Consider the following 25,265-nt stretch of genomic DNA (forward strand, 5'->3'; position numbering starts at 1 on the left):
CTTCTGGAGACATCTCTCTGCCGCCGCTATCAAGATAATTTTAGGGTTGTGACTTAAAATCTAGATTTAATTGGTCGCCAGGGAAAATCCCAAACAAAATACCCAAGTCAGTCTGGAAATTCATGGTAATTTAATTAATACAGAGGGAAGGAATTTAAGGAGGAGGGAAGAGGATATAGGATTTCTCCTGCCTGGCCCGTGCTGGGGGAGTTTTAAAATCCCGGCCTCTAGATCTCTGAAGAAGATTAGAGGCTTCTAAGAGGATAAAGTTAGAAAGTAAAGGAGGAAAATTCAGCCAGAACTCACCACCAAACTGGACAATAGCTTGCCGAAAAATGCCAAAAGATGCCGAAAGGCCCAGCATGCTGCTATCAGCTAACTGTCTACCGCAAAAGGACTGGAGAGAGGAAATGAGCCAATATATAGACCTTTCACCCTTGTGTCCCCTCCTCTAAATGCCCATTCTTTTAGAATTCTCATCTTCTTTGATTAGAGTTACTTAACACTTTGCTAAGTTCACCTTTTGTGAGTTACTTAACTTTTTTGTGATTAACCTTTATAGTTACTTAACACCTTTTTGTATTATGATCTTAAAATAGACTTAAAGTTCTAGCTTCACTATAAGGTAAGAATTAAGTACCTTCATTGTTCAATCAGGAGATTACAACTTTATCTTCCCCTAAAGTATGGTCTAAGTAGGGTGGAGTAATTTAGAGTTCCCAAGACATTCCTGATTTTGTTAAACTATCTTCATTGTTACAATCAGGAAATAGCTAAATCCAATCTTCACACTGCATGCGGTCTGCTTTGGAGTGGGGGGCACAGCCACAGGCCTCCATCTTTTCAGAAAAAGGGTAGCCGTCAGTGCCACAGTAGAAGCCCGCCTTCATGGGGCGGAGAGTCTGCTGCACCCTGGGGCTTTGTTACTTGGTTACTCTTCCCCTGACGACCAGGGTCTGCCTTCCTAAATGACCAGCAACCAGGGGATCAAGACTGAAGTGCCCCAGGCAACGAGGGGCCTGTCGGGGGAGGCCAGAGCCCAGGTGCTGAGACGGGGGAACAGACAGAGCAAAGCTGAGAGCTCAAGAGCATCCTCTAGAAGGGGTGGCCCGGGAAGAGGGAGTCTGAGGCTAAGATCCATACATCAACAACTCAGGAAGAAAACCAAGACTGGTGGGGAAATGCCCACAAACAGGGAGCCACTAGACCCCTGTTTGGCTTCCATCTTTTTGTCTAAGTCAAGGGTTCTTCACTTATTTAGCATTTTGGACTCCCCCTCCCCACACATAGACATCTCTTTCCTTTTAGCAATGGCTAGTGAAGCTTATGGATCTCTTCTCAGAATAATGTTTTGGGTTCTTTTTAAATCCCTAGCTTCTTAGAATCAATATTATGTATTGGGGGGGTGGGATTAGTATGATTGATTCCAAGGCAGAAGAGAGCGGTAAGGGCTAGGCAATGGGGGCCAAGTGATCCAGGATTTGAGGCTGGATTTGAACTCATGTTTTCCTGACTCCACAGTAGATTTCCCTATCTAACTGTCTGAATTTGAGTCTTAAACATAGATGGGGGCAACTTGGGTGGCTCAGTGGATTGAGAACCAAGTGTAGAGACAAGAGATCTGGGTTCAGATAGTCCTAGCTGTGTGACCCTGGTGAAGTCCCTTCACCCCATTGCCTAGCCCACACTGCCTTTCTGCCTTGAAACTAATGCTTAATAGCGACTCTAAAGCTAAGAGTTTAAAAAAAAATGAATGAATAACCAAGAGTTGTCTGGATGCTATTCCGCAGCCAGAGCACGTGGGGAATGTTGTGTTCGGTTGAATTGGGGCCCCAGCGACAATCAGATCCTTTTCTGCTTCCTACCAGTTATAGCCTGGGCTTCAAAGCCAGGTCACTTCCCCTAAAGTCTTGACTCCTACGCTTCATCGTGCGACCATCAGCAAGTCACTTAAACTCTCCAACCCTCCGTTTTCCCATCTGTGAATTGAGAATCGTGCTTTTATTAACTTTTCTCCCAGGGCCGTTGTCAGGAAAGTGCTCCGTAAACTCCAAGCTTTTATCCTAGAATTCAGGGAGGGAAGGCCTGAGGACTCTCTTCTAGTGCAGAGAGATCAAACACAGACAAAGAACCTTGTAAAAATCCGTTGGGAAATACCCAATCACATTAATCTAGTACGATAGAACGCAATGTTAACGGGTGATTTTCCAAGTCACGAGTTGGGATTTGAAGTCGGCAAATCCTAAACCACATCAATTGCTAGAAGACCTGTGGCAGAGCCCTGGACTGAGAAAGCTGGGAAATAAAGCCAAGGAGTCGGGACGTCCAGCTCTCGGTGGCTGGACTGGTCTGTCTCAAGGCCAATCTTAAGAGTTGTGCAATCCACCGGGCCACCTCGTTTCAAGATTATCTTACAAACCCAGGAATTGCTTAAGAAAAAGACCAACATTGTCAGACCAGAAAAAAAAGCCTCGTAAGACAGTTCCCTAGAAAGAATGAGTCATTGACTAAATGATGTTGCATTAAGATTTAATCTACTTTACAGTTAGATTTTGTTACAATGGATTAATGATGTTGAACATGGCAGCCTTCTTTGCGATACTCATGTCTGGTGAGTTAGGAGTTTGTCAAGGAAGCAAGAGTGACATCTCAGTGACTATGAGAGGATGAAACTCAACAAAAAGGTTGAATGTTAACAGTTAAAAGAGTTTAAACTAGATCGTGGTCCTTCGGCTAGTCGCTAAGAGAACCCAGTTTTTTTTTCACTTCAAGATGGTATTTAAACCAATTATATCAACAATTCTCATTTTGTGGTTTTTCAGTTTGTGACCCCATCTGGGGTTTTCTTGGCAAAGATGCCGGAGTGGTTTATCACTTCCTTCTCCAGCTCATTTGACAGATGAGGAAACTGAGTCCTCATCTATTAGAGGTTGGACATTACCATTTGTTCTTCAGTCATGTCTAACTCTTCATGAGTCCCATTTGAGGTTTTCTTGGCAAAGATGCTGGAATGGTTTGCCATTTCCTTCTTCAGCTCGTTTGACCATGGAGACCCAGGCCAACAGGCCACGTTGACCTGACTCCATACTCATTTAGTATTTCACAAACTCCCGTGGAAGTTCAAGGGTTGTGGTAAAAGTGCTTTAATGGTATGGCAAAAATTAGGTTTAGATCAATACCTCACACCCTGTACCAAGAAAATTCAAAATAGGGAGATGACAAAAAAGTGATAAAAGTAAATTAGGTGAATGTAGATGTAGACCTGTTTTAACGATCTATGGGGAAAGGAATTTAAGACCAAGCAAGAGAGAGAACATTATACGATGTAAAAATTTATAAGGAACTAAGTCAAATTTATAAGAAATCAAGCCATTCCTCAAATGACAAATAGTCAAGGGATTTGAATAGGCGGTTTTCGGATGAAGAAATCAAAACTATCAATAATCATATGAAAAAAATATTCTAAATCCCTCTTGATTAGAGAAATGCAAATCAAAACAACTCTGAGAGGCCACTTCACACTTAGCAGATTGACCAATATGACAGTAAAGGAAAGTGATAAATGTTGGAGGGGATGTGGCAAAATTGGGACACTGAAGCATTATTGGTGGAGTTGTGAATTGATCCAACCAATCTTGGAGGCAATTTGGAATTAAGCCCAAAGGGCACTAAAAGAATGCCTGCCCTTTGATCCAGCCTTACCACTACACTACTAGGTCTGTATCCCAAAGAGATTGTTAAAAATGGGAAAGACTCTGTTGTACAAAAATATTTATAGCTCTGCTTTTTGTGGTGGCAAAAAATTGGAAAATAAGAGGATGCCCCTCGATTGGGGACTGGAGGAACAAATTGTGGCATATGATGGTGATGGAATACTGTTATGCTATAAGGAATAATGACTAACTTGATTTCTATAACAGTTGGAAAGACCTCCATGAACCGATGTGCAGTGAAATAAGCAGAGCCAGGAGAACATTGTATATAGTAACTGAAACATTGTGGGATAATCAAATGTAATAGATTTTGCTACCAATACCAATGCAACAATGGTGGAATAAGGCTTTGCTCACTCAGCATGTGAAGACTGCTTCGGCTGAACAGACGGATGAAACCAACAAGAAGGTTCAACGGCTGAGATGGCAACGCAGCAAGGCACTGTGGAGTGCTTAGGGCATGTTGAAACACAAAGGACAACACAGCCACCCAATGCAGCTGAGGAAGTCTCCAGGTGTAATGATCTTTCGTGCCACTGGACCCAGGCTTCCAACGCAGAGAGAGTGGGACTGTCTCTGTGCAAGACGTTTCCACTTAAATCTTCTCACACAAGTGTCTTTGTGCACACTCATCTATACACCATAGATGAAAACGCACAAAGACAATTGTCATCCTTGGTTACCGAGAGACTACTACTACCAATGCAACAATAGAGAACAATCCTGAGAGACTTATGAGAAAGAACACTATCCACATCTGGAGAAAGAACTGTGGGAATAGAAACACAGAAGAAAATCATGATTTATCTCTTATTCATATGGGCAGAGGATTTGGGTTTTGGTTTTAAAAGATTACTCGATTACAAAAATGAATAATATGGAAATAGGTTTTGAGTGATGACATATATATATATTATAATAATGTATAGCCCAGCGGAATTGTTTATCAGCTCTGAGAGGGAGACAAGAATCATGTACCATCAAATAATATTTTTAAAAATAAAATTATATTTTAAAATAATAAATAACTGCTTTAATGGAGCCGTAAGCAGCAAATACCCAATTATGTTGCAGATTAGATTCCCGCAGTTCAGGCTAAAAAGAGCTGAACAATGAGCACGATACTCTTCTAACACACATAGCAGTTAGGTGATTATTCCATGTCCGAGTTCTTTTTCATCTATTTGAATCGAGAGAAGAGTTCGTTGTCTTCACTCATCATCCTTTTCACCAGAGTATATGTGCTGTAGGTCACAGCTACAAGTACGGGCATATTTAGGAGAAACCTTTTAAAAATGTAACCGACAATGCAATGTTACAGGGTGGAAATGGAAAGATCTTTGATGTTCAAGACAAAGTAAGAAAAGCGACTTTCAATGAATATTTTCCTAGAATTTCCTACAAATGAAATTGGATTCATTATACATTTCATAAGTCTTTTATGTGATTGATAACAATGGGTGGAAAAGAACGCTTCATTGACATATCAATGGCTCTTGGACTACAAATTTTGCTTTAAAATGATATCATTGTACATTTTTGGCTACAAGGATAAAAATTCATTGCTATCTCTCCGCCGAGAGAGCTTGTAAAATTCCCCTATCATTTCCCCTATGTATTTGTGTGAATGAACATTTCCACTTTATTGATTTAAATCAAAAAGCCCAAATAAGCAGCAATGCAATGATCTAAAACAATCCTAGGGGACTCATGCTAAGAAATGCCATTGGCTTCCAGAGAAAGAATTGATGGAGTCTGAATCTAGACCAAAACTAATTTTTTTTCACTTCCTTAATTTTCTTTGTGTTCAAATTTCTTTTTACAAAAGGATTAATAAAAAAGGAATAATTTTTATTATATTATGGGGAAAATGTTTTACATGATTGCACATGTGAAATCTTGTATTAGAATCCTTATCATCTCAGCAGGAAATGGGGATGGGAAAGGAAGAGAATTTGAGACTCAAAATTCTTTTTGAAATGAATGTCGTAAACTATTTTTACATGTAATTGAGGAAAAAACAAAAGAACGTTTTAAAATTTTATTAGAATATTTTTCCATGGATACATGATTCATGTTCATATAGAAATCCTCCAGTTCATCATTCCTTACAGCACAGTAGTATTCCATCACCATCAGATATCACAATTTCTTCAGCCATTCCCCAATAGAGGGACACCTCATTTTCCAATTTTTTGCCACCACAAAGAGAGCAGCTATGAATATTAAAAGAACATTTTTTTTAAACCCTTACCTTCCGTCTTGGAATTAATACTGAGTATTGTTTCCAAGGCAGAAGAGTGGTATGGGCGAGGCAATAAGAGTCAAGTGACTTGCCTAGGGTCACACAACTGGGAAGTATCTGAGGTCAAATTTGAACCCAGGACCCCCCAAATCTAGGCCTGACTCTATCAACCCTCTGAGCTACCCAGCTGCCCCCTAAAAGGACATTTTTTAAAATTCAGAAATAAACTTAATGTGGAAAGAGATTTAAGATTGTGCCTAGAGGAAGTTCAATGATAAGAGATAAGAGATACACCCTACCTCTGTGACCTCGGGCAAGTCACTTAACCTTAGTTTTCTTAGCCCTTACTGCTCTTCTGCCTTACAACTGATATGTAGTGTTGATTCTAAGACAGGTGAGGACTTTAAAAATTGTGTCTGGTGTTGAGCTAAATAATGAAAATTTTTGTTCAAATAAAAAAGCAAAACATTGAATTTAAGTTTATGTGTGATTATAATATTATGTATTATAATTATACATACATATTGTATATAATATCTTCCAAGCTGTAATTTAGTTTATTAAAAAGTCTTGCAGAAAATAGTAAGCACAAATGGTCTTGCTGGGTTACCTTTAATTCTTACAAAATGTAAATATTGCATAATTTACAGCTTAATAATTTTACATTTCCATAATTATGGTTTAATATAGTTTAATTTGAGTTTCCTAATTATAGAATTGTGTAACATACATTCTAGTGTGAAACTTTTAGGAACAAAAGTTATCATTGTTATTGCAGTAAAAGAATATTATAAGTATAATATTAAATTATTCAGGGGGTTCACAACCCATTTTGTTGTTGTTATTGTAAAATGACTGAAGAACCAAAAAATGTTGGGAATCACTGGCCTATGAGAGTAAATTAACTATAGTCAAGCTTTAAGGATCAGCGGGAGTCAAGCACCTTGTTTCACAAATGGGGAAATGTGCCCAGAGATATTTACCCAAGAATGTCCCCAGAGTACCATGGTAAATCAGGGGTCTGATACTGCCTTTTCAAACCTTCCCCTTTCCATTTTCTCTAAATGCCTCTGAGGTTTTAGTTACCCTTCTGTCGATGTGGGCTGCCCCCACCAATGCCGAGGATGGAGAATTTGGACATTAAAGTCCTAGGATTTAGAGGGCATCTAGCACCACCCCATAATTTTTACAGCTGAGAAAAAATAGGTCAGGAGAATTTTGTGTGTCAAAGTCCACAAAAGTAGCAGATTTGAACCCAGGTCTTTAGAACACATTTTCAGGGTTCTAGGCTCCTGGGATGAAGCTGATTTCCTTAAACAATGAATCTGGCTGATCAAACTTGTGAGTACAAAAGTCTTCAAGCCACTGTTTACAGGATGAGTGACATTTATTACAAGACAGCCTTTCCCAACACATATCCAAGTGAATCCAAAAGAACAGCCACCTTCAGGATGAAATATCCAAAAAGCTGGGGAGCCCCTGCTGCCCTCAGCCCCAGGTCCTCTTAGCCTTCAAATGGATTCTGTAAGAAATGGGAAGTCTCATGGTTGGTGGACACATCAGCTACAAAAGGAATGCCTGGAGGTGGGAGGGTAGTAGGGATCTAGATTCTCAATGATGGGGAAACTTTTCCATGGGGAAGGACCCCTTCCAACTCCTGTGTATTGTGGGGCTAAAATGAGTGACTACCTTGTCTCTAAAAGTGGAAACTGCCAAGGAATCCCCTGGCCCCGTCCCCCACCAGTGTCCAAATGGTACTCTTCCCCCTGGGCTCAAAGCTTTTTTTTTTTCCTCAGTATCAAAGACAGGTTTACAATGCAAACCCCTAAGACTTAACATTCCCTCCAGTGGATAAGGTACTAATGCAGTCCCTCCCCAAGAGAGATTTTGTTAAGTAGGAGGGAAGAGAAAAAAAGAGGAATGGACATGTCTATGGTACTAGGAAGCTGATGATGCCAAAACCCATTGGCCATGTCTCAGGCTTGCTGACATTCTGCCTAGCCCTTGTCCTTTGTCCTGATGCTCTATATGGGAAACCCAGCTGCTTCTTCAGGCACGTTCTGGATCCTCAAGCCTGCTAGGAGGAAGTCCAGAGTGGAAGGGGCAACAGATTTTGCCTCTCCAAACTCTTCTGGGAAATGGCTTTGGGCTCACCCCTTGTCTACAGGAGTTCAAGGATGGAAGAGTGGTTAAGGCTTCAGGGAATTGGGGGGAAGGGGGATGCATGAAGGGGTACAGTTGGGGAGAGCAGGACCTGCCCCCAGTGCTAACTGAGATCTCCACTGAGGCTTACCACAAATCCCCTCCCCCAGCATCCTCTTCCTTGTCTGTGGGGAGCTCTCCTCCCTGAAGAGGGCAAGATTCAGCCATCTCTATTTTTCCTCCTGTTGATAGCAGGAACGGTGGTGCTTTAGCGTTTTTCCAGCCCTTGAGCTAGAGCTAGTGTGTCCAAAAGTGCAATTGAAGAAAGGCAGTTTGGCAGAGTGGGCACAACTGGAGTTATTGTGCCAAGGAGACCCGGGTGAGAGTTCTGCTTCTGATCTGGGCCAACTCTGGGGACCCTCAGAGCCCCAGACTAGAAATGGCAGACGGAGTGTCCGTCTTCCTTTGTAAAGGGAGTTTTCTATGCTGAGGAACTAGCTATCCCTATGAAGTCACAGAACCTGGTCCAAAGCAACCCCCAAATATGTGCCTTTATTCACACGCCTTGAGTCTAAAGCAGCCATGTGAAACAGAGAGGGATATAGATGTCTCTCTAAGACATAGAAGATCCGCTTTGTTCATCCTTCTTGCCCAGGTTAGGAATCTCCTGCAGATCCCGCTACAGCTTAGCCCAACACCGAGCAAGACCTCTAAAGAGCTCCCAGTCTGAGAACATTTTCTCCCCAAAGCTGCAATCTCTTGTCTGATCCAGCTTTTGTCTTTGGGTACTCATCCCTACTGAGAATGAAAGGGAAGAGGGGAATGCTGAGAGGACCACACGGGAGGTCTTTAGCCTTGTCTGTACCCATGGATCCTGCCCCTTTATTCTCCTATTGAAAGACACCCAAGGGGCAGCTGGGTGGCACAGTGGATGGAGCTGTAGGAAGTAAGGGATAGAGTAAATTTCATGGATTAGCTTTAAGAGGAAAAGAGGAGAATCACTTCCTACAGAACACCAGGCCTGGAGTCAAGAGGCTCCAGATTCAAATCTAGCCTCAGGTGTTTTTTTAGATGCCCAACCCTGGGCAAGTCCCTGAACTCTGCCTAGCTCTTGCCACTCTCCTGCCTTAGAACTGATACTAAGACTGAAGGTAAGGGTTAAAAAAAGAAAGGAAGGAAGGAAGGAAGGAAGGAAGGAAGGAAGGAAGGAAGGAAGGAAGGAGGGGAGGGGAGGAAGAAAGAAAGAAAGAAAGAAAGAAAGAAAGAAAGAAAGAAAGAAAGAAAGAAAGAAAGAAAGAAAGAAAGAAAGAAAGAAAGAAAGAAAGAAAGAAAGAAAGAAAAGGAAAGAAATGACACCCAAACTACACTACTTCCTTCTTTTCAAGGTGATGCAGTGGGTAGAACACTGGCCCTGGACTCAAGAAAATTCAAGTCCAAAACATACCTCAAACACTTTCTAGCTGTGCAACCCTGGGTAAATCACTTAATTTTAGTTTGCCTCAGTTTCCTCCACTGTAAAATGGGGATAATAATAGCACCTATTTCACACAGTTATGAGGATAAAGGAGATAATATTTATAAAGTACTCAGCACAATTTCTGGAACACAGTAGGTGCTGAGTAAATGCTAGCTATTATTATTATAATCCCTCTCACTTTTTACCCCCAGAGTGCTTGAGAGCCATTAAATTCCAGCTGGAGCTGTGCTTGGGACAAAAACAGGAGGATAAGCTGAAGCCAGGGCACTGGGGGCCATTTGGGGGATACACACCATCTCCAAAGAGGTTATCAGGATTCTCGAGCTCTGAGGCTAAGTGCCATGCTATCCCATCCATCAGGTTAAGGAGATTCTTTACTTCAGATTCTAGGTGCTCCACAGTCTTGTCTAGAGTCTGATAAGGAAACAGGGAAAAAATCAGGGCAAGGGATAGAAAAGAAGAGCTCAGAAATGTGAGTTGTATCAGGATCAGATTCTATAGACTGGTCTGGAGGAGACCAGCTCCCACACCATTGCTAGATTTAATGTTATTGATCATAGGTAGGTTCTGGGAACATTATGTAATGGATAATGGAGTCAAACCTATATTAGGGGGAGAGATATCATAGTGGTATCATGTATCATGAATGTATCATCTGTATCATGGTGATATTGTGGATCATGTCATATCTGCTGGGTAATTAGAATGTTGTACCCCAAGATTTCCTGTTCCCCAGATTTCATTTCCCCTCTCCACCATGTGGCATGCTCACATTTTTTTATATGGTCATTTGTATCCCTTCTCTCTCTCTCTCTCTCTCTCTCTCTCTCTCTCTCTCTCTCTCTCTCTCTCATTCTCTCTCTCTCTCTCTCTCTCTCTCATTCTCTCTCTCGTTCTCTCTCTCTCTCTTTATCTCTCTCTCTCTCTCTCTCTCTCTCTCTCTCTCTCTCTCTCTCTCTCTCTCTCTCCCCTCTGCTGTGTGATCTGGGAACTTTCTTTCTTTACTGAGGCTTTGCTTCCCTTCAAGTTATTATTAATAAACTTTGTAAAAATATAATAGTTGGAGTATTACCTGGATATTAATTTTTAATCTTACATTACTCTACTTCTCTGGCAATAGATTGAGCACCAGTCTGGAAGTCAGGAAGACCTGGGTTCAAATCCTTTAACTGTATAACTCTGGGCAAGTCATTTAATTTCTGATTTCCTCAGCTGTAAAATGGGGCTATTACTAGCACCAATTTAACAGGTTGATTGTGAGTGAAATAATATTTGTAAAGTGCATAGCACAAGTGCCTAGCACTCTATAAATGTTTATTCTTTCCCTTATCTATGCTTATGTACTTGTGTCTAGGAGTCTCAACATTTCCTTTATTTATTTGTTTGTTTTGGGGGATTTTCCTTAATTTAAAAAAGGAAGAGAGCTTTTAATAAGATTGAACAGAAAAGCAAGAACCTTTGGATTCTGATTTTGCACTTATAAGACCTAGTATAAAGTGAATGGCAAATCTCCCTCCTTCCCTTCTTTGGTTTGAGCTGGTGTATAGCCAATATTTTGGATGTCCTTGATAGGTTGGTTAGCTTGACTGGGCTGCTTTTTTCCATCTTGTTATAAGGAAAGACTTATTGGGTGGGAAAGGAAGGAGGGATATATTTAAAAATAAAGGTGATGTCAAAAGGGACCAATAATCACAAAATAAATTGCTAACAACAAAATAAAGGCTAGTCTTCATCCTTCAAAAGAAAGTCCTGGATGCCTGCTCACATTACTTTTGTCATGCTTCCCTCTAGTGGCCTTCTAGGAAAATAATGAGTTTCGAATTTGAAAAGTTGTAAAAAATTCATTGTTTTGTAAACTTTCTAAATTTAATTTTGTATATCATATATTTGTCAATATCTATTATCATATTAACCATTTGTTAAACAAAAAAAATGTGTGGCACATTTGGCCATTTTAGAAAAAACAAGTATTTGGGTTTATCGTGTTTCCCCTAAGAAGAACAATCATGGTGATGACAATAATCCCTTAATATGGCCATTAGGAGAAGCAGTACAATGCAGAGGGTATACCTCTAAATTAGGATGGCATGAGTTCCAGTTCTAACTCTCATACATCCTGTCTGTGTGACCTTGGGCAAGTCATAGTTCTCCCGACAACTCTAAAAACAATTTTCAAGGGGCAGTAAGGTGGCTCAGTGGATTGAGAGCCAGGCTTAGAGTTGGAGGCCGTGGGTTCAAATTTGGTCTCAGACACTTCCTAGGCATGTCTTTTAACCCCTCACTCCTAACCCTATATTGCTCTTTTGCCTTAGAACCCATACAAAATATTGATTCTAAGATGGAAGGAAGGGGTTTAAATTTTTTTTTTCTCTCCCAATCTGGATTAGAGAGGAAATTTCCTTAAGGAAGAACTCTCAATACTGATGAAGTCACAAGTCTAGACTAAAAAAAAGCTACCATGCACTATTATTATTATTATTTAAAGATATTTTATTTTCTCAATTACAAATATAATAACAATTTTCAACATGTTCCCGAAATTATAAGATCCAAATTGCCTCCCTTCCTTTCTTACCCCCCCAAAGGGCAAGCAATTGCTTTTTTTTATTTCATTCAAAGATATTTTACACTATTATTATTGTTTGTTATCATCATCACTTCTCAGTTCAATAATAATGAGTACCTATTATATGCTTGGCACTGTGTTAGTACCAGGGACATAAAGATGAAAAGTACAACTACCAAGAAGCAACAAGCAGGACACTGTGGAAAGAATACTGGAGACAGAGGATCTGAATTCAAATCCCAGCACAGTCACTTACTACCCATAATACTTTGGACAAAATTGTTCCATCTCTCTAGTTCTCTGATTTTTCATGTATAAAATGAGGATGTTGGATTAGATGGCCTTTAAGGTCCTGTTATCAGCCTGTATTCCTATAAACTTTGGTTTCTAGGACCTTCTAAAGTTACCAGGTGGTCTATACTGAACCTCTCTTCCACTCCTGAGAAAGGTCTCCAATGGAGGTGCTAGCATTGGTCCTCTTACCTAGAATGTCCCCCTTGATCTTCTTGGTCTACCCCAATGCTACTGATCTTTCAAAGCCCACTTCCTACAGGAAACTTTTGCTGCTCCTTCTAGTCTACAGTGACCCTTGTTTTTTCTGATACCCCAAGGCAGGCTGGTATACAATTTAGGACTTGATTCCCTCTTGTCATATATTGTTTTCTCATCACTTCCCATTAGTCTGGTTTCCTCTACTGGGGGAGACATGGCCATGAACCTGTTTTCTTGTTTTTCTCAGCACTTGGCCCAGAGCTGGACACATACGAGGCTCAAATGAGCTCTTTCTCTAACTGTTCCACCTCTGCTCTCACCATCCCCATCACCTCCCCATCATCCCTCCATCTTGTCCCTCCCCAGCCCACAGCTGCTGGTACCTCTTCTACGACGTCTAGGCGATTATGGAGAGCTTTATGTTCATCACACCACTTCTTCCAAAGGTCTGCCTGCCCATTGGAGGGCTTAAATGATTGTCCAGCTGTAGGAGACACAAACTTGGTTTAAGGCTGAGTTCCCTCCACCCAACTGTCAGCTTCCCTATAATCTGAGAAAACAAACAAGGAGAACACCTGGGCTCTAAGAAGGTAGAACACTGATTCTTGAAGCAAAGGAGAAACAAAGTCAATAGGTGTGAGTGTTCTCTGGCATCTCCATATTCCTAACTTATCATTCAAGGCTCACATTATGACCCACCCTTCCTGAAGTTTTCTTTTTTTTTTTAAACCCTTACCTTCTGTCTTGGAGTCAATACTGGGTATTGGCTCCAAGGCAGAAGAGTGATAAGGGCTAGGTAATGGGGGTTAATTGACTTGCCCAGTGTCACACAGCTGGGAAGTGTCTGAGGTCAAATTTGAACCCAGGACCTCGTGTCTCTAGGCCTGGCTCTTAATCCACTGAGCTATCTAGCTGCACCCCTTCCTGAAGTTTTCTAAGACCCTTTAACCCAAGATGACTGAAGGGTATCTCCTTTCTCTGGAAGTCTTATATATACAGAGAATAATAATATTCTCATATTTATATTGTATTGTATTGTATTTTATATTTATATTGAATTCACATTTACATATTTTTGTATCTTACTTTAGTGTCTATTTATACTGTATTCAAATTTATATTGTACTTCCTATATTTTATTTTATTGTGTATTTATATTGTATTCACATTTACATTGTACTTTTTGTATCTTATTTTATTGTTTATTTATACTAATACTCAAATTTATATTGTACCTTTTGCATTGTACCGTATATTTATATTGTATTCACATTTATGTTGTACTTTTGATATCTTATTTTATTGTCTATTTATACTGTATTCATATTTATATTGTACTTTTTGTATTGTATTATATATTGATATTGCATTCACATTTATGTTGTACTTTTTGCATTGTACTGTATATTTATATTGTATTCACATTTACGTTGTACTTTTGGTATCTTACCTTATTGTCTATTTATATGTATTCACATTTACGTTGTACTTTTTGTATTGTATTGTATATTGATACTGTATTCACATTTACATTGTACAGTGATCCCTCACTTATCATGGGAGTTACATTCTAGAGACCCCGGGGGATAGGTGAAAATCTGCAAAGTAGCGACGTTATATTTATTTTATTATTTATATATACATAATTCCAAACTTTTATGAAAGCTTCACCAACACACAACACTGCAGAGCAACACTACGCGCAGTGATCAGACATCAATGTAAAGTGGAAGAGGAGAGATGCTGAAGGTCTGGGCACAGTGAGGGAGAGCAAGCAGACCGATGCTACAGTCACTGAGCTAATCAGTGCCCAGGATACAGAACACAGCACTGTGATTGGTCGCCTTTCATTCCATCAGCCAATAGTGTGCATGTACAATTTCATATTAGCAAACTTGTACATTGTGCACAGTATGGTATTTATCCATAAAACTCTGTGATACCAAATTAGATACATATTTTTAAAAAACCTTCACTACAGTGAAGCCATAATAAGCGAACCATGATATAGCGAGGGACAACTGTACTTTCTGTATCTTTATTTACATTTATATTGTACTTTTGTATCTTATTTTATTGTCTATATATTGTATTCACATTTACATTGTACCTTTTTGTATCTCATTTTATCGTATATACTGTACTTATATTGAGATTATACTTTAAAGTTTAACAAATCATTTTTATTTACATCATCCAGTCAGTCCAAAGAACCTTGTAAGGCAGATATTATTGTCATCCTTCCCCTTATTAAAATGTAATATTTTCATTTTCCCAGTTATATGTAATAATTTTTAACATTCATTTTCTAAAAGTTTGAGTTCCAAATTCTTTCCCTCCCTCCCTCCCTCTCTCCCTCCCTTCCCTGAGAGGGTACGCAATTGGATCCAGGTTATTATACACGTGCGATCATATCATCCCCTTTTACAAGTTAGGAATCTGAGCCTGAGAGTGGTTACTTATTCAGTGACTTGTTCAATGTTACCCAAGTAAGTACCAAAGGAGATATTTGCTCCCTAGACTTCCCGATTCCAAGCCCAGCCTTCAATCTATTAAATAATGCCAACTTCCTACTTCAATCAATGCCCCATGATTTTACACTTGACCGTGGAGTGCCTTGTACCTTTCTTTTCTTGTTTCATGCGCAGAGTGGTCAGAGAAAGAGACTGGGTTTCCTACTTGCTGTTCAGGATGTAATAGAAATGTCACTATTTTATTCAGAATTCTGTAACCAGTTGCTATTGACACAGAACAGGCTTTTAGAATTCTTTAGCTTGCAGAACAATTGCTATTTAGCATAGAACCACGGGGCTGCTGGGAAGAGGTTAAAATGTTGTTCCTTACCAGTAACTTTCAAACCCGTTTTTGTTTAAGGAAATAGACTTTACAGGATATTTCCTTCAACTAGTAGGGTAAGAAAAGTCTATAAATGGTTTCTGAACACATTAAGGAACCATTAAATTGATAAGCCTAGGAGAAGGCAGTATGGTTCATTTTAAGAGTGAAAGAGAAGGGGCAAGTAGGTGGCTCAATGGGTAGAGGACCAGACCAGGAGACAAGAGGTCCTGGGTTCAAATTTGATCTCAGGTACTTCCTATCTGTGTGACCCTGGGCAAGTCACTTGACCTCAGTTGCCTAGCCCTTACCATTTTTCTGTCTAAAAATTGACACTAAGACAGATGGTAAAGAGTTTTTTTAAAAGTGGAAAAAGAGGTAAGAAGTTGTAACATATTTTAATCCGAGCACAAAATCTGTCATCTCCTAACCTTACTCTGCCCTCATCATGGTTTCTCATCTGTCCCCTCAAGTAATTTCCTAAGCCACTGCCTCCTCTCTGGCTTCCTTTTCTTCCCTTTCTGATCTCTGCCATATAATTACCCAATTCAGTGCCCCCATGTCCCGTACTCAACCTCTTTGCCTGTTTCTATGCATTCCTTGCCAAACCCCAACCCTGGATGATTTCACTATTCAGTTCCTCCATTCCTATTCCCATAAGACTGAAAGGAGCTGGAGAGAGCCACAACTGAAATGGATCATTTATAAACTGATGTTCCCAACTTTAGCAGGGCCATCCAGAGACAGAGAACACAGGTCAGGGCATCTGGGTTAAGTGATGCATATACAGGGAACATTCGTGATCCAGGGCAAATGCATCAAGGTGTAAATGACTTCCACATCCCATAACTATCAATGTCTTCTCCCAATGTAAATTAATTGTCTACCTGCCCCAAGTTTCTTTTCACTCCACTCTATTTTTCGTAGGGCCAAGAAAATAATTTTCCTGAAGCATAGGTCTAACTATGTTCCCTCCCTTCTCAAAATCAAATGATTCTGTATTTAATTTTTTCTTAAATGGGGCACCTAGATGGTTCAGTGGATTGAGACCTAGGCCTAGAGTTAGGAGATCCTGGGTTCATATTTGACCTCAGATACTTTCTGTGTGACTCTGGGCAAGTCACTTAACCCCCATTGCCTAACTAACCCTTACTGCATTTCTGCCTTGGACTTAAAACACAGTATTGATTCCAAGACAGATGGTAAGGAGATATCAAGAAAGAGAGAGAGAGTGAGAGAGAGAAAGGAAGGAAGGAAGGAAGGAAGGAAGAATAGAAGGAAGGGAGGAAGGAAAAGATTGCATTAGCTCTTTTGGCATCACTACTTTATATCTCTAGGTTGATTCATATTTGTCAGAATCTTCACATCCATTATCTCATTAGATCTCATAAGGGAAGCAGGATAAATTATCTTCATTTGGCAGATCAGGAGCATGAAGCCAGAGACATTGAATTAAAATCTCAGTGGTTGAATCAGACCTAGAACCCAGATCTCCTCATTCCCCATTCAGTGATGTCTCCATTATGCCCTACTATGTAACCCATAGCTACTACCCAAGTTGGTTGGCTGGTTGGTTGCTGTCCTCCATACTTGAAAAGGACCAAAATGGTCACTGGCGATGTCTTTTGACCTACACATACATTGGATTTGAGTAAGGTAGAGTTACATAAAGTTGTTGTCAGCCTCACTGTTCCAGAATCATCCAAGTCCAGTGGCAAGACCAAAGATGGCTCCAAGTGCAATGGATGACTTTGGTTTCCTCATTGTCTGACCAGTCACTAATTGCTCCACAGTGCCTGCTTTAGCCACTTCCAAAGTCATTGGAACAAAGTGTTCTCATCTGCCCATTCACCTGGGGAAGTCTTCACATACCTAGGGTAGACACCCCACTAACTCACCAATGGGTCTATGGTCCATCAGTTGACTTCAATCTGGTTCAGCCTAACTGCCAAGATGGTTTACTGGGGTGTGAAATATGCTAGAAAGTCTCACACCAGAACTACTAGTCTTCCCTTTATATACTCCAAGTAGACTCTAAAGGAGAGGGGAAGATCTGCCCTTGAGATCTGTCAGTATTGCCTTTAGCATAGGATACTCTAGAATACTCCCCCTAAGAGGTCCTAAAATCATTCCCAGAAAATCTTGAAGTGCAGAGGGGGGACTTAAGCTATTACATGGACTAGAGTAATGGCTGTCATCATTTATCTGTCTCCATCGGCCTTCTAAATAATGCTGGCAACTTCACATCCAAAGTATCCAAGGGGTAAGCATTTCTACCCCCATACCCTGCTAGAAACTACAATAATAAGTGATGTTTATCTGAGGCTTTAAGGTTTGCAAAATGCTTTAACATGCATGATCTCACTAGGTATGAAGGGTCTTAGAGGAAGGATGAGTTTTCATCCTTCATCAACCCTCCCAAAAGGTCCCTTTGTTGACTATCCAAAAAGTCTTCAGAGGAGATGGTCCCCGCAATCTGCTAGCATCACTGGGAGGTGACTGCCCCTTTGATGATTTCTGTTTACGAGTCCTTCCACTTAAATGTTAAGGATTCATCACACTGGAATATAGCTTAGAAAAATCAACTAATTTATTTGACAGATGAAGACTCTGAGGCCCAGAATGAGCTGATGACTAACCTAAGAGCCCAGGTTCCCTGACTCCTAGCCCCAGGAGTAGGCTAAGGCAGCTAAGGAGCCTATCATTAAATGTTCAGTGTGAACATTGAAACATCAGAAAATTGCAAATGCTACAAATCAGGGTATGATTTATGGATTCTCTAGACTTGGGCAGGAGATAGTGCTAGGTTTAGTGCCAGGAAGACTCATCTTCCTGAGTTCAAGTATGTCCTTAGATATTAGCTGTATGACACTGAGCAGATCACTTGCCCTTGTCTGCCTCAGTTTTCTCATCTGTAAAATGAATTGGAGAAGGAAATGGCAGACTATTCCAGTATCTTTGCTAAGAAAATCCCAAATGGTGTCATGAAGAGTCAGATACAACTGAATAACAAAACCTTATGTGACCCTGGACAAGTCATTTAATCCTGTTTGCCTCAATTTCCTCATCTGTAAAATGAACTGGAGAAGGAAATGGCAGAGCATTCCAGTATCTTTGTTAAGAAAATCCCAAAGGAGGTCATGGAGATTCAGCCTCAACTAAATAACAAAAACCTGTGTGACCGGGTCAAGTCACTTCATCCTGTTTGCCTCAGTTTCCTCAGCTATAAAATGAACAGAAGAGGGGGCAGCTGGGTAGCTCAGTGGATTGAGAGCCAGGCCTAGAGATGGGAGGTCCTAGGTTCAAATCTGACCTCAGACACTTCCCAGCTGTGTGACCCTAGGCAAGTCACTTGACCCCCATTGCCTAGCCCTTACCACTCTTCTGCCTTGGAGCCAATACACAGTATTGACTCCAAGATGGAAGGTAAGGGTTTAAAAAATAAATAAATAAAATAAAATAAAATAAACAGAAGAAGGAAATAGGAACACTCCAGTATCTTTGCCAAGAAGAAAACTCCAAAAAAGAGTTGGTGTGACTGAACAGCAACAACCGCAGACTTAAGAAAGTGAGACAATTTTAATAATACAAATTAAAGTTAAAAATATGTCTTACCACTTTTGGGGGAAAAGCGAGTGATTAAAGATTTATTAGCAGATCCTGCCTAGTCCTATTTTCTAGCATTTTCAAATCCATCGTCTTCTCTGACCCTCCCATACTCCTGTGTGGGAATTCAATACAACAAATATTTATTAAGTATTTGCTACATGCCAGGCACTGTGCTAGACAATAGGAATACCAAGATCTGACACACACAGCCCTTTTCCTTGAGAAGTTTTCATTCTACCAGTAAATAGCGCATAGAAATAGAAATTGATATGCAAGATAATTTTAAGGAGGGAGAAAGAGATAACTGGAGTGATCAGAGAATGAGGTCTGTGGAGGAGACACCTGGAACTAAACCTTGAAGGGGATGAAATATTCTTAAGAGTTGGAAGTGAGAACAGAGAACATTCCAGGCATTTGGCACAACCTCTGCCAAGGAATGAGGGCAGGAGATGAATTGCAGAGTTCAGAGAATTGATCTAACAAGTAGACAAGTTTGACTGAAATGTAGAATGCCTGAAGGAGAATGATGCAATATAAATCTGAGAAGGTAATTCAGAATTCGATTATGGAAGGTTTCAAACTCAAAATTAGAGGAGTTTTATTTTATCTAAAAGGCATTGGGATCACAGTCCCCAGTAATCCTTGCTCTAGTTGACTGACATAGTGGAAGCAAATGATGGGCAGTTAACATCCTCCATCACTTTGCCCCACTTCCCAGCATCCTGCTCTATCCAGGATCTGTGTCTCCATACAAGTCCCTGAACTTTTCAGGCACAAGAAAAAGTCTGTTGTGTAATAACTTGAACACTGTTGAACTAGTCTGATGCTTCTCTCTTTATTTGCCTTTATATCCTCTTTTCTCTTTGCTGGATCATCCAGATTCATTGTTCAAGGAAATCAGCTTTATCCCGGGAGCCTAGAACCCTGAAAATGTAGTCTAAAGACCTGGGTTCAAATATGCTTCTTACTAGCTTTGTGGACTTTGACACACAAACTTCTCTGGACCTCAGTTTTCTTCAGTTGTAAAAATTATGGAGTGCTACTAGATGCCCTCTAAATACTGTAACTTTAACATCCAAACTCTCCATCCTTGACCTCGTAGGGGCATCAGTTCACATTTTACAGATAAGTCACTAAAAACTCAGAGGCATCAGGAGGCTTGACCCAGTCTAACTACATAAGATATAGGGAATTAAATATGTTCTCCCTCTTCTTTCTTACATTGCTCATCCCAGGTTAGTTATGTTGTTATTCTAATACTCAAAAACCTTCAATAACTCCCGGTTGGAATCAAATAAATGAAAATAAATGTGAAGGAAGGAGACCTAAAAGTACTGGATTTCAAACTATGTTGCAAAGCAGTTATCATCAAAACAATCTGGTACTTACTAAGCAATACAATGGTGGATCAATGGAATGAACTGGATATGCAATACTTATTTAATGATGATAGTAACCTAGGGTTGAATAAATCCAAAGATTAGTAGGCAGCTAGCAGCTCAGAGGATACAGAGCCATGTCTGGAGAAGGGAGGTTCTGGGTTAAAATCCGATCTCAGACACTTTCCTAGCTGTGTGACCCTGGGCAAGTCACTTAATCTCCATTGCCTATCCTGATTGTTCTTTTGCTTTGGAACCAATAGGTAGTATTGATTCTAAGACAGAAGGTAGGGGCTTAAGAAATAAGAAATAAACCAAAATATTCAAGCTCTGGGGGCAAGGAGTCACCATTTGACAAAAATTGCTGGGAAAATTGGAAAGCAATTTGGAAGAAGCTAGGCATAAACCAATATCTCACACTGCATATCAAGATAAGGTGAAAAGGGGTTCATGATTTAGGCATAAAGGATGACATTATAAATAAGTAAGCTTGGAAAATTTTACCAGTCAATTTATGGATAGGGGAAGATTTTATAAACAAATAAGAGGTAGAAAGGATCACAGGAAATAAAATGGATAATTTGGATTAAATTAAATTATAAAGGTTTTGCCTAAGCAAAATCATTGCAGCCAAAATTAAAAGGAAAGCAAGAAACTGTGTGTATGTGTGTGTGTGTGTAGATTTATATCAAGTTTCTCAGATAAAGGTATCATTTCTCAAATATCTAGGGAATTGAGTCAAATGTATGAAAATACAAGCCATTCTCCAATTGATAAATGGTCAAAAGATATAAACAGTTTTCAGAAAAAGAAATCAAAGTTCTCTATAGTTATATTTTTTAAAATGCCCTAAATCATTATTTTTAAAAACTTAACTTCTATCATAATATCAGTTCTAAGACAGAAGAGCAGCCAGGGTTAGGCAACTGTAGTTAAGTGATTTGCCCAGGGTCATACAGCTAGTCTAAATCCTTACTGAGTAGAGAAATCAAATTAAAACAACTCTGAGGTACGACTTCACACCTAAGATGGGTTGATATTATAGAAAAGGAAAATGACAAATGCTAGAGGAGATGTGGAAAAATAGAGATACTAATGCCTGTTGGCAGAACTGCCCACTGGTCCAACCATTCTTGGAGAACAGTATGGAACTATACCCAAAGGGTTATACCCTTTAACCCAGCAATATCACTATCAGGTCTATACCTGAAAGAGATTGAAGGAAAAAGAAAATAACTTATTTATATAAAACTATTTATATAAAATTTTTTGTGGTGGTAAAGCATTGGAAATTGAGGGGTTGTCCATCAACTAAGGAAAGATCAAACAAGTTTGTGGCACAGGACTGTGATATAATACTAATGTGCCATAAGAAATGATGAGAGTATTGGTTCCAGAAAAGCCTGGGAAGACCTATATGAACTGATGCAAAGTGAAGTGAACAGAACCAGGAGAATGTTGTACAAAACAAGAGCAATATTATAAATATAATACAATATGTAATATTTATAATGCAAATATTATAATTAAAGGTCAACTGTGAAAGACATCTGCTCAGATCAAGACAATGATACAAGATGATACAGAAGAACTCAAGAGAGAACTGATGATCTCTGTATACAGATTGAGGCAGACTTTTTCCACTTTTTCTTTTGCTTTGCAACATAATTAATATGGAAATGTGTTTTTTATTTTATTTATTTATTTTTAGAATATTTTTCCATGTTTCCATGATTCATTTTTTCCCTCCCATCTTCCCTCCCCACTCCCAGAGCCGACAAGCAATTTCATTGGGTTGTACAAATGTTGTCACTTGATACCTATTTCCATATTATTCAGGAAATATATTTTGCATGACTTCACATGCATAATTGATCTCATATTGCTTGTCTTCTCAGCGGGTGGGTGAGGGCGTGAAGGGATAGAGAGTATTTGGAACTCAAAAGTTTTAAAAAGTGAATGTTAAAAGCAATGACTTTTCATTGCCTCTTAGACAGAAACGAGAACTTCATACCTGGCGTTTTAGGAGCTCTGCGATCAGGCTCCAATTACACTTGATCCTAAACTCATGCTACGCCCCTTTATGCATTTTATATTCCATTTAAAATTGATTCTCTCTTTTGTCTCTATGCAGGCAGACAAGGTACTCGTGGCCTTGGACCATATTTGCTCCTTTTCTTTGCCTTTTAGAGTCGGTCTTCATCTTCTTTCAAGCCTTAGCTTGATGCTATAGCCTTCCTGAACCTCATCCCCTTGACTTCACTAACCACTTGTCTCCCCTCCCATATAAATGTCTCTCTTCAGCTTATCTAGTATTTACTCTGTATTCGTGTGTGTATGTCTTTAGTAGAATGTAAACTCCTTGAAGGCAGAACTGGATTTTTCTTTTTGAATATCTACCAATTAATATCTGCTTCTCAATTGCCAGAGGGCAACCTGGGGGCTAGAAAGAGCTGAGCCTGAGAGAGGAAGGCACAGAGGATGGGGAAGGAGTGAATAGTACTTGGTTGTTCCTCGCTGTAAATGGTTGGAGCTCATTCCCAGAAACTCCCCGACTGCCAGAGTTGCTCTAATCAAGTGAGCTCAGAGGAAGGATGGGCCCTCTAACAATAATCTGTCTTTTCCCCACTCCGAGCCCAAACCCCCACCCAGCAGAGATAGGAGTTGGCCATAAACTGGTTTAAGCATCTGGCTTGGATAGATGCTACAGCACACTTCCCTCCCATTCCCTCCAACTCCCATTCCTCATCCAACTCTCACAAGTCCCCTGTGGCCCTGGAAGGCCTTGATGACTCACTGATGAAGGGGCCCAGGAGCCAGATGAAGCAAAAAAAAAAAAGACCAGACTTGGGACAGCTCATTTTTCCTGGACCTATACTCCCTTCACCCTTGCTTCTCTTGCTCCCTCCCTTTTCCCATCTTTCTGCTGCCTGTAAAGACTCCACAAATGGGAAAAGAACACAAGAAAATACGCCAAGATGGGGTTTGTGTTTGTTTTTTAACTTCTGTCTGACCCTCTCATCTTTGCCTAAAAACACCCTGTTCTTTGCATGTCTGAGACCACAGCTAGCTTAGCCCAAATCCTCCTCAAGGGGAAAATCTGGGGCTAAAGGTCCTCTTTCCACCTACTAACAACACTAATCCCTGAGCTCTGGAGTGTTCTTATCCTTCTCAAAATATTGCCACATATACCATGCCATTGGGAAGAAAGGGAAGAAGGGAAGGGAAGGGAAGGGAAGGGAAGGGAAGGGAAGGGAAGGGAAGGGAAGGGAAGGGAAGGGAAGGGAAGGGAAGGGAAGGGAAGGGAAGGGAAGGGAAGGGAAGGGAAGGGAAGGGAAGGGAAGGGAAGGGAAGGGAAGGGAAGGGAAGGGAAGGGAAGGGAAGGGAAGGGAAGGGAAGGGAAGGGAAGGGAAGGGATTATTATTATTATTATTATTATTATTATTATTATCATATTATTCCCAGCTATAGTGTCAGAGGTAAGATTAGAACCAGAGTTCCCTGAGTCCAAGCACCAGGGCTTCTTTCTTTTGGTTATATTCTTAAATTCAGCTTAGGTCTAGAAGAAATCATACATCATCTTGGATTTGGAGTGGGAAGGGGCCTTTCCAATCATCAAGTCCTAACCCCTCATTTAACAGATGAGACTAGCCCAGAAAAATTTAGATATAGGTTGGAATTCAAATATCCAGTATTGATTCTAAGACAGAGGGTAAGGATCCTTACTTTCCATCTTGGAATCAATATGGTGTATTGGTTCCAAGGCAGAAGAGCGGTAAGGGCTAGGCAATGGAGGTTAAGTGACTTGTCCAGGATCACACAGTTGGGAAGTGTCTGAGGTCAAATTTGAACCCAGGACCTCCCATCTCTAAGCCTGACTCTCAATCCACTTAGCTACCCAGCTGAAAAAGTAATCATAAATAAATAAAAGAGCAAGAGATTGGAACAACCTCTAGGAAGTGATGCAGAGCGAAAGGAGCAGAACCAGGAAAACACTGTAAACAGAGACTGATACACTGTGGTACAATCGAAGGTGATGGACTTCTCCATTAGTGGCAATGCAATGTCCCTGAACAATCTGCAGAGATCTAGGAGAAAAAACACTACCCACAAGCAGAGGACAAATGGTGGGAGTAAAAACACCAAGAAAAGGCAACTGCTTGACTACAGGGTTGGAGGAGATAAGACTGAGGAGAGACTCTAAATGAACACTATAATGCAAATACCAACAACAGGGAAATGGGCTCGAGTCAAGAACACATGTGATAACCAGTGGAATCATGGGTCGGCTATGGGAGAGGGAAAGGTGGTGGGAGGTGGGGCGGGGAGGAAAAGAAAATGATCTTTGTTTCCAGTGAATAATGTTTGGAAATGACCAAATAAAATAATGTTTAAAATTAAAAAAAAAAAAAAAGAGCAAGAGATCTAGGGATAAGGTTGCTGTGAAGCGTGGCATGCACTTTGAGATGAAATAATTATTAGTAGTTCTACTTTGTTAAAGAGACTTCTCCCAAGGTGATGATAATCTGTAAATGTAATGTTAAAAAAAGTAATAAAATCATCTTAAAAAAAAAAGAAAGAAACCAGGGATTCTCTGATGTAAAAGTAAGGGGGGGGGGGCGCATACCGGACATGAAGGGCAGTGGGAGATGGAGATGTGTGAAAGAACTAGGGAAACCCAGGAAATTCCCTAAAAAGTTCAGAGCTAGGGTTGGAGGTCAATTCCCATCCCTTGGATAAACTAGGAGACTCCTTTCTGAATGAGTGTCCCACTGGGCTTCAAGTGGAGATGGCAACTGTTGACAAG

At 40.2% G+C, this 25,265-nt stretch overlaps 1 protein-coding gene across 4 annotated transcripts in view; it reads right to left on the minus strand.

Annotated features, from left to right (window-relative positions):
- Positions 1 to 7,326: 7,326 nt before the first annotated feature.
- Positions 7,327 to 25,265, minus strand: part of PLAC9 (placenta associated 9) — a 28,020-nt gene continuing 10,081 nt past the window's right edge. The window contains exons 1-5 of one of the 4 annotated variants that reach the window (XM_007478464.3): positions 15,259 to 15,403; positions 13,019 to 13,119; positions 9,871 to 9,991; positions 8,252 to 8,342; positions 7,327 to 7,480 (exon numbers count right to left, since the gene is read on the minus strand). In XM_007478464.3, coding sequence (XP_007478526.1) covers position 7,480; positions 8,252 to 8,342; positions 9,871 to 9,991; positions 13,019 to 13,119; positions 15,259 to 15,277 — 333 coding nt within the window. In that variant the 5' untranslated portion in view covers positions 15,278 to 15,403 and the 3' untranslated portion in view covers positions 7,327 to 7,479. Of the gene's footprint in view, positions 7,481 to 8,251; positions 8,398 to 9,870; positions 9,992 to 13,018; positions 13,120 to 15,258; positions 15,404 to 25,265 lie in introns of those variants that run through there. The other 3 variants (XR_001626691.2, XM_007478463.3, XM_007478466.3) reach the window with 3 other exon arrangements.

Source organism: Monodelphis domestica, chromosome 1 (assembly GCF_027887165.1).
Source record: "Monodelphis domestica isolate mMonDom1 chromosome 1, mMonDom1.pri, whole genome shotgun sequence".
NCBI classification, from domain to species: domain Eukaryota; kingdom Metazoa; phylum Chordata; class Mammalia; order Didelphimorphia; family Didelphidae; genus Monodelphis; species Monodelphis domestica.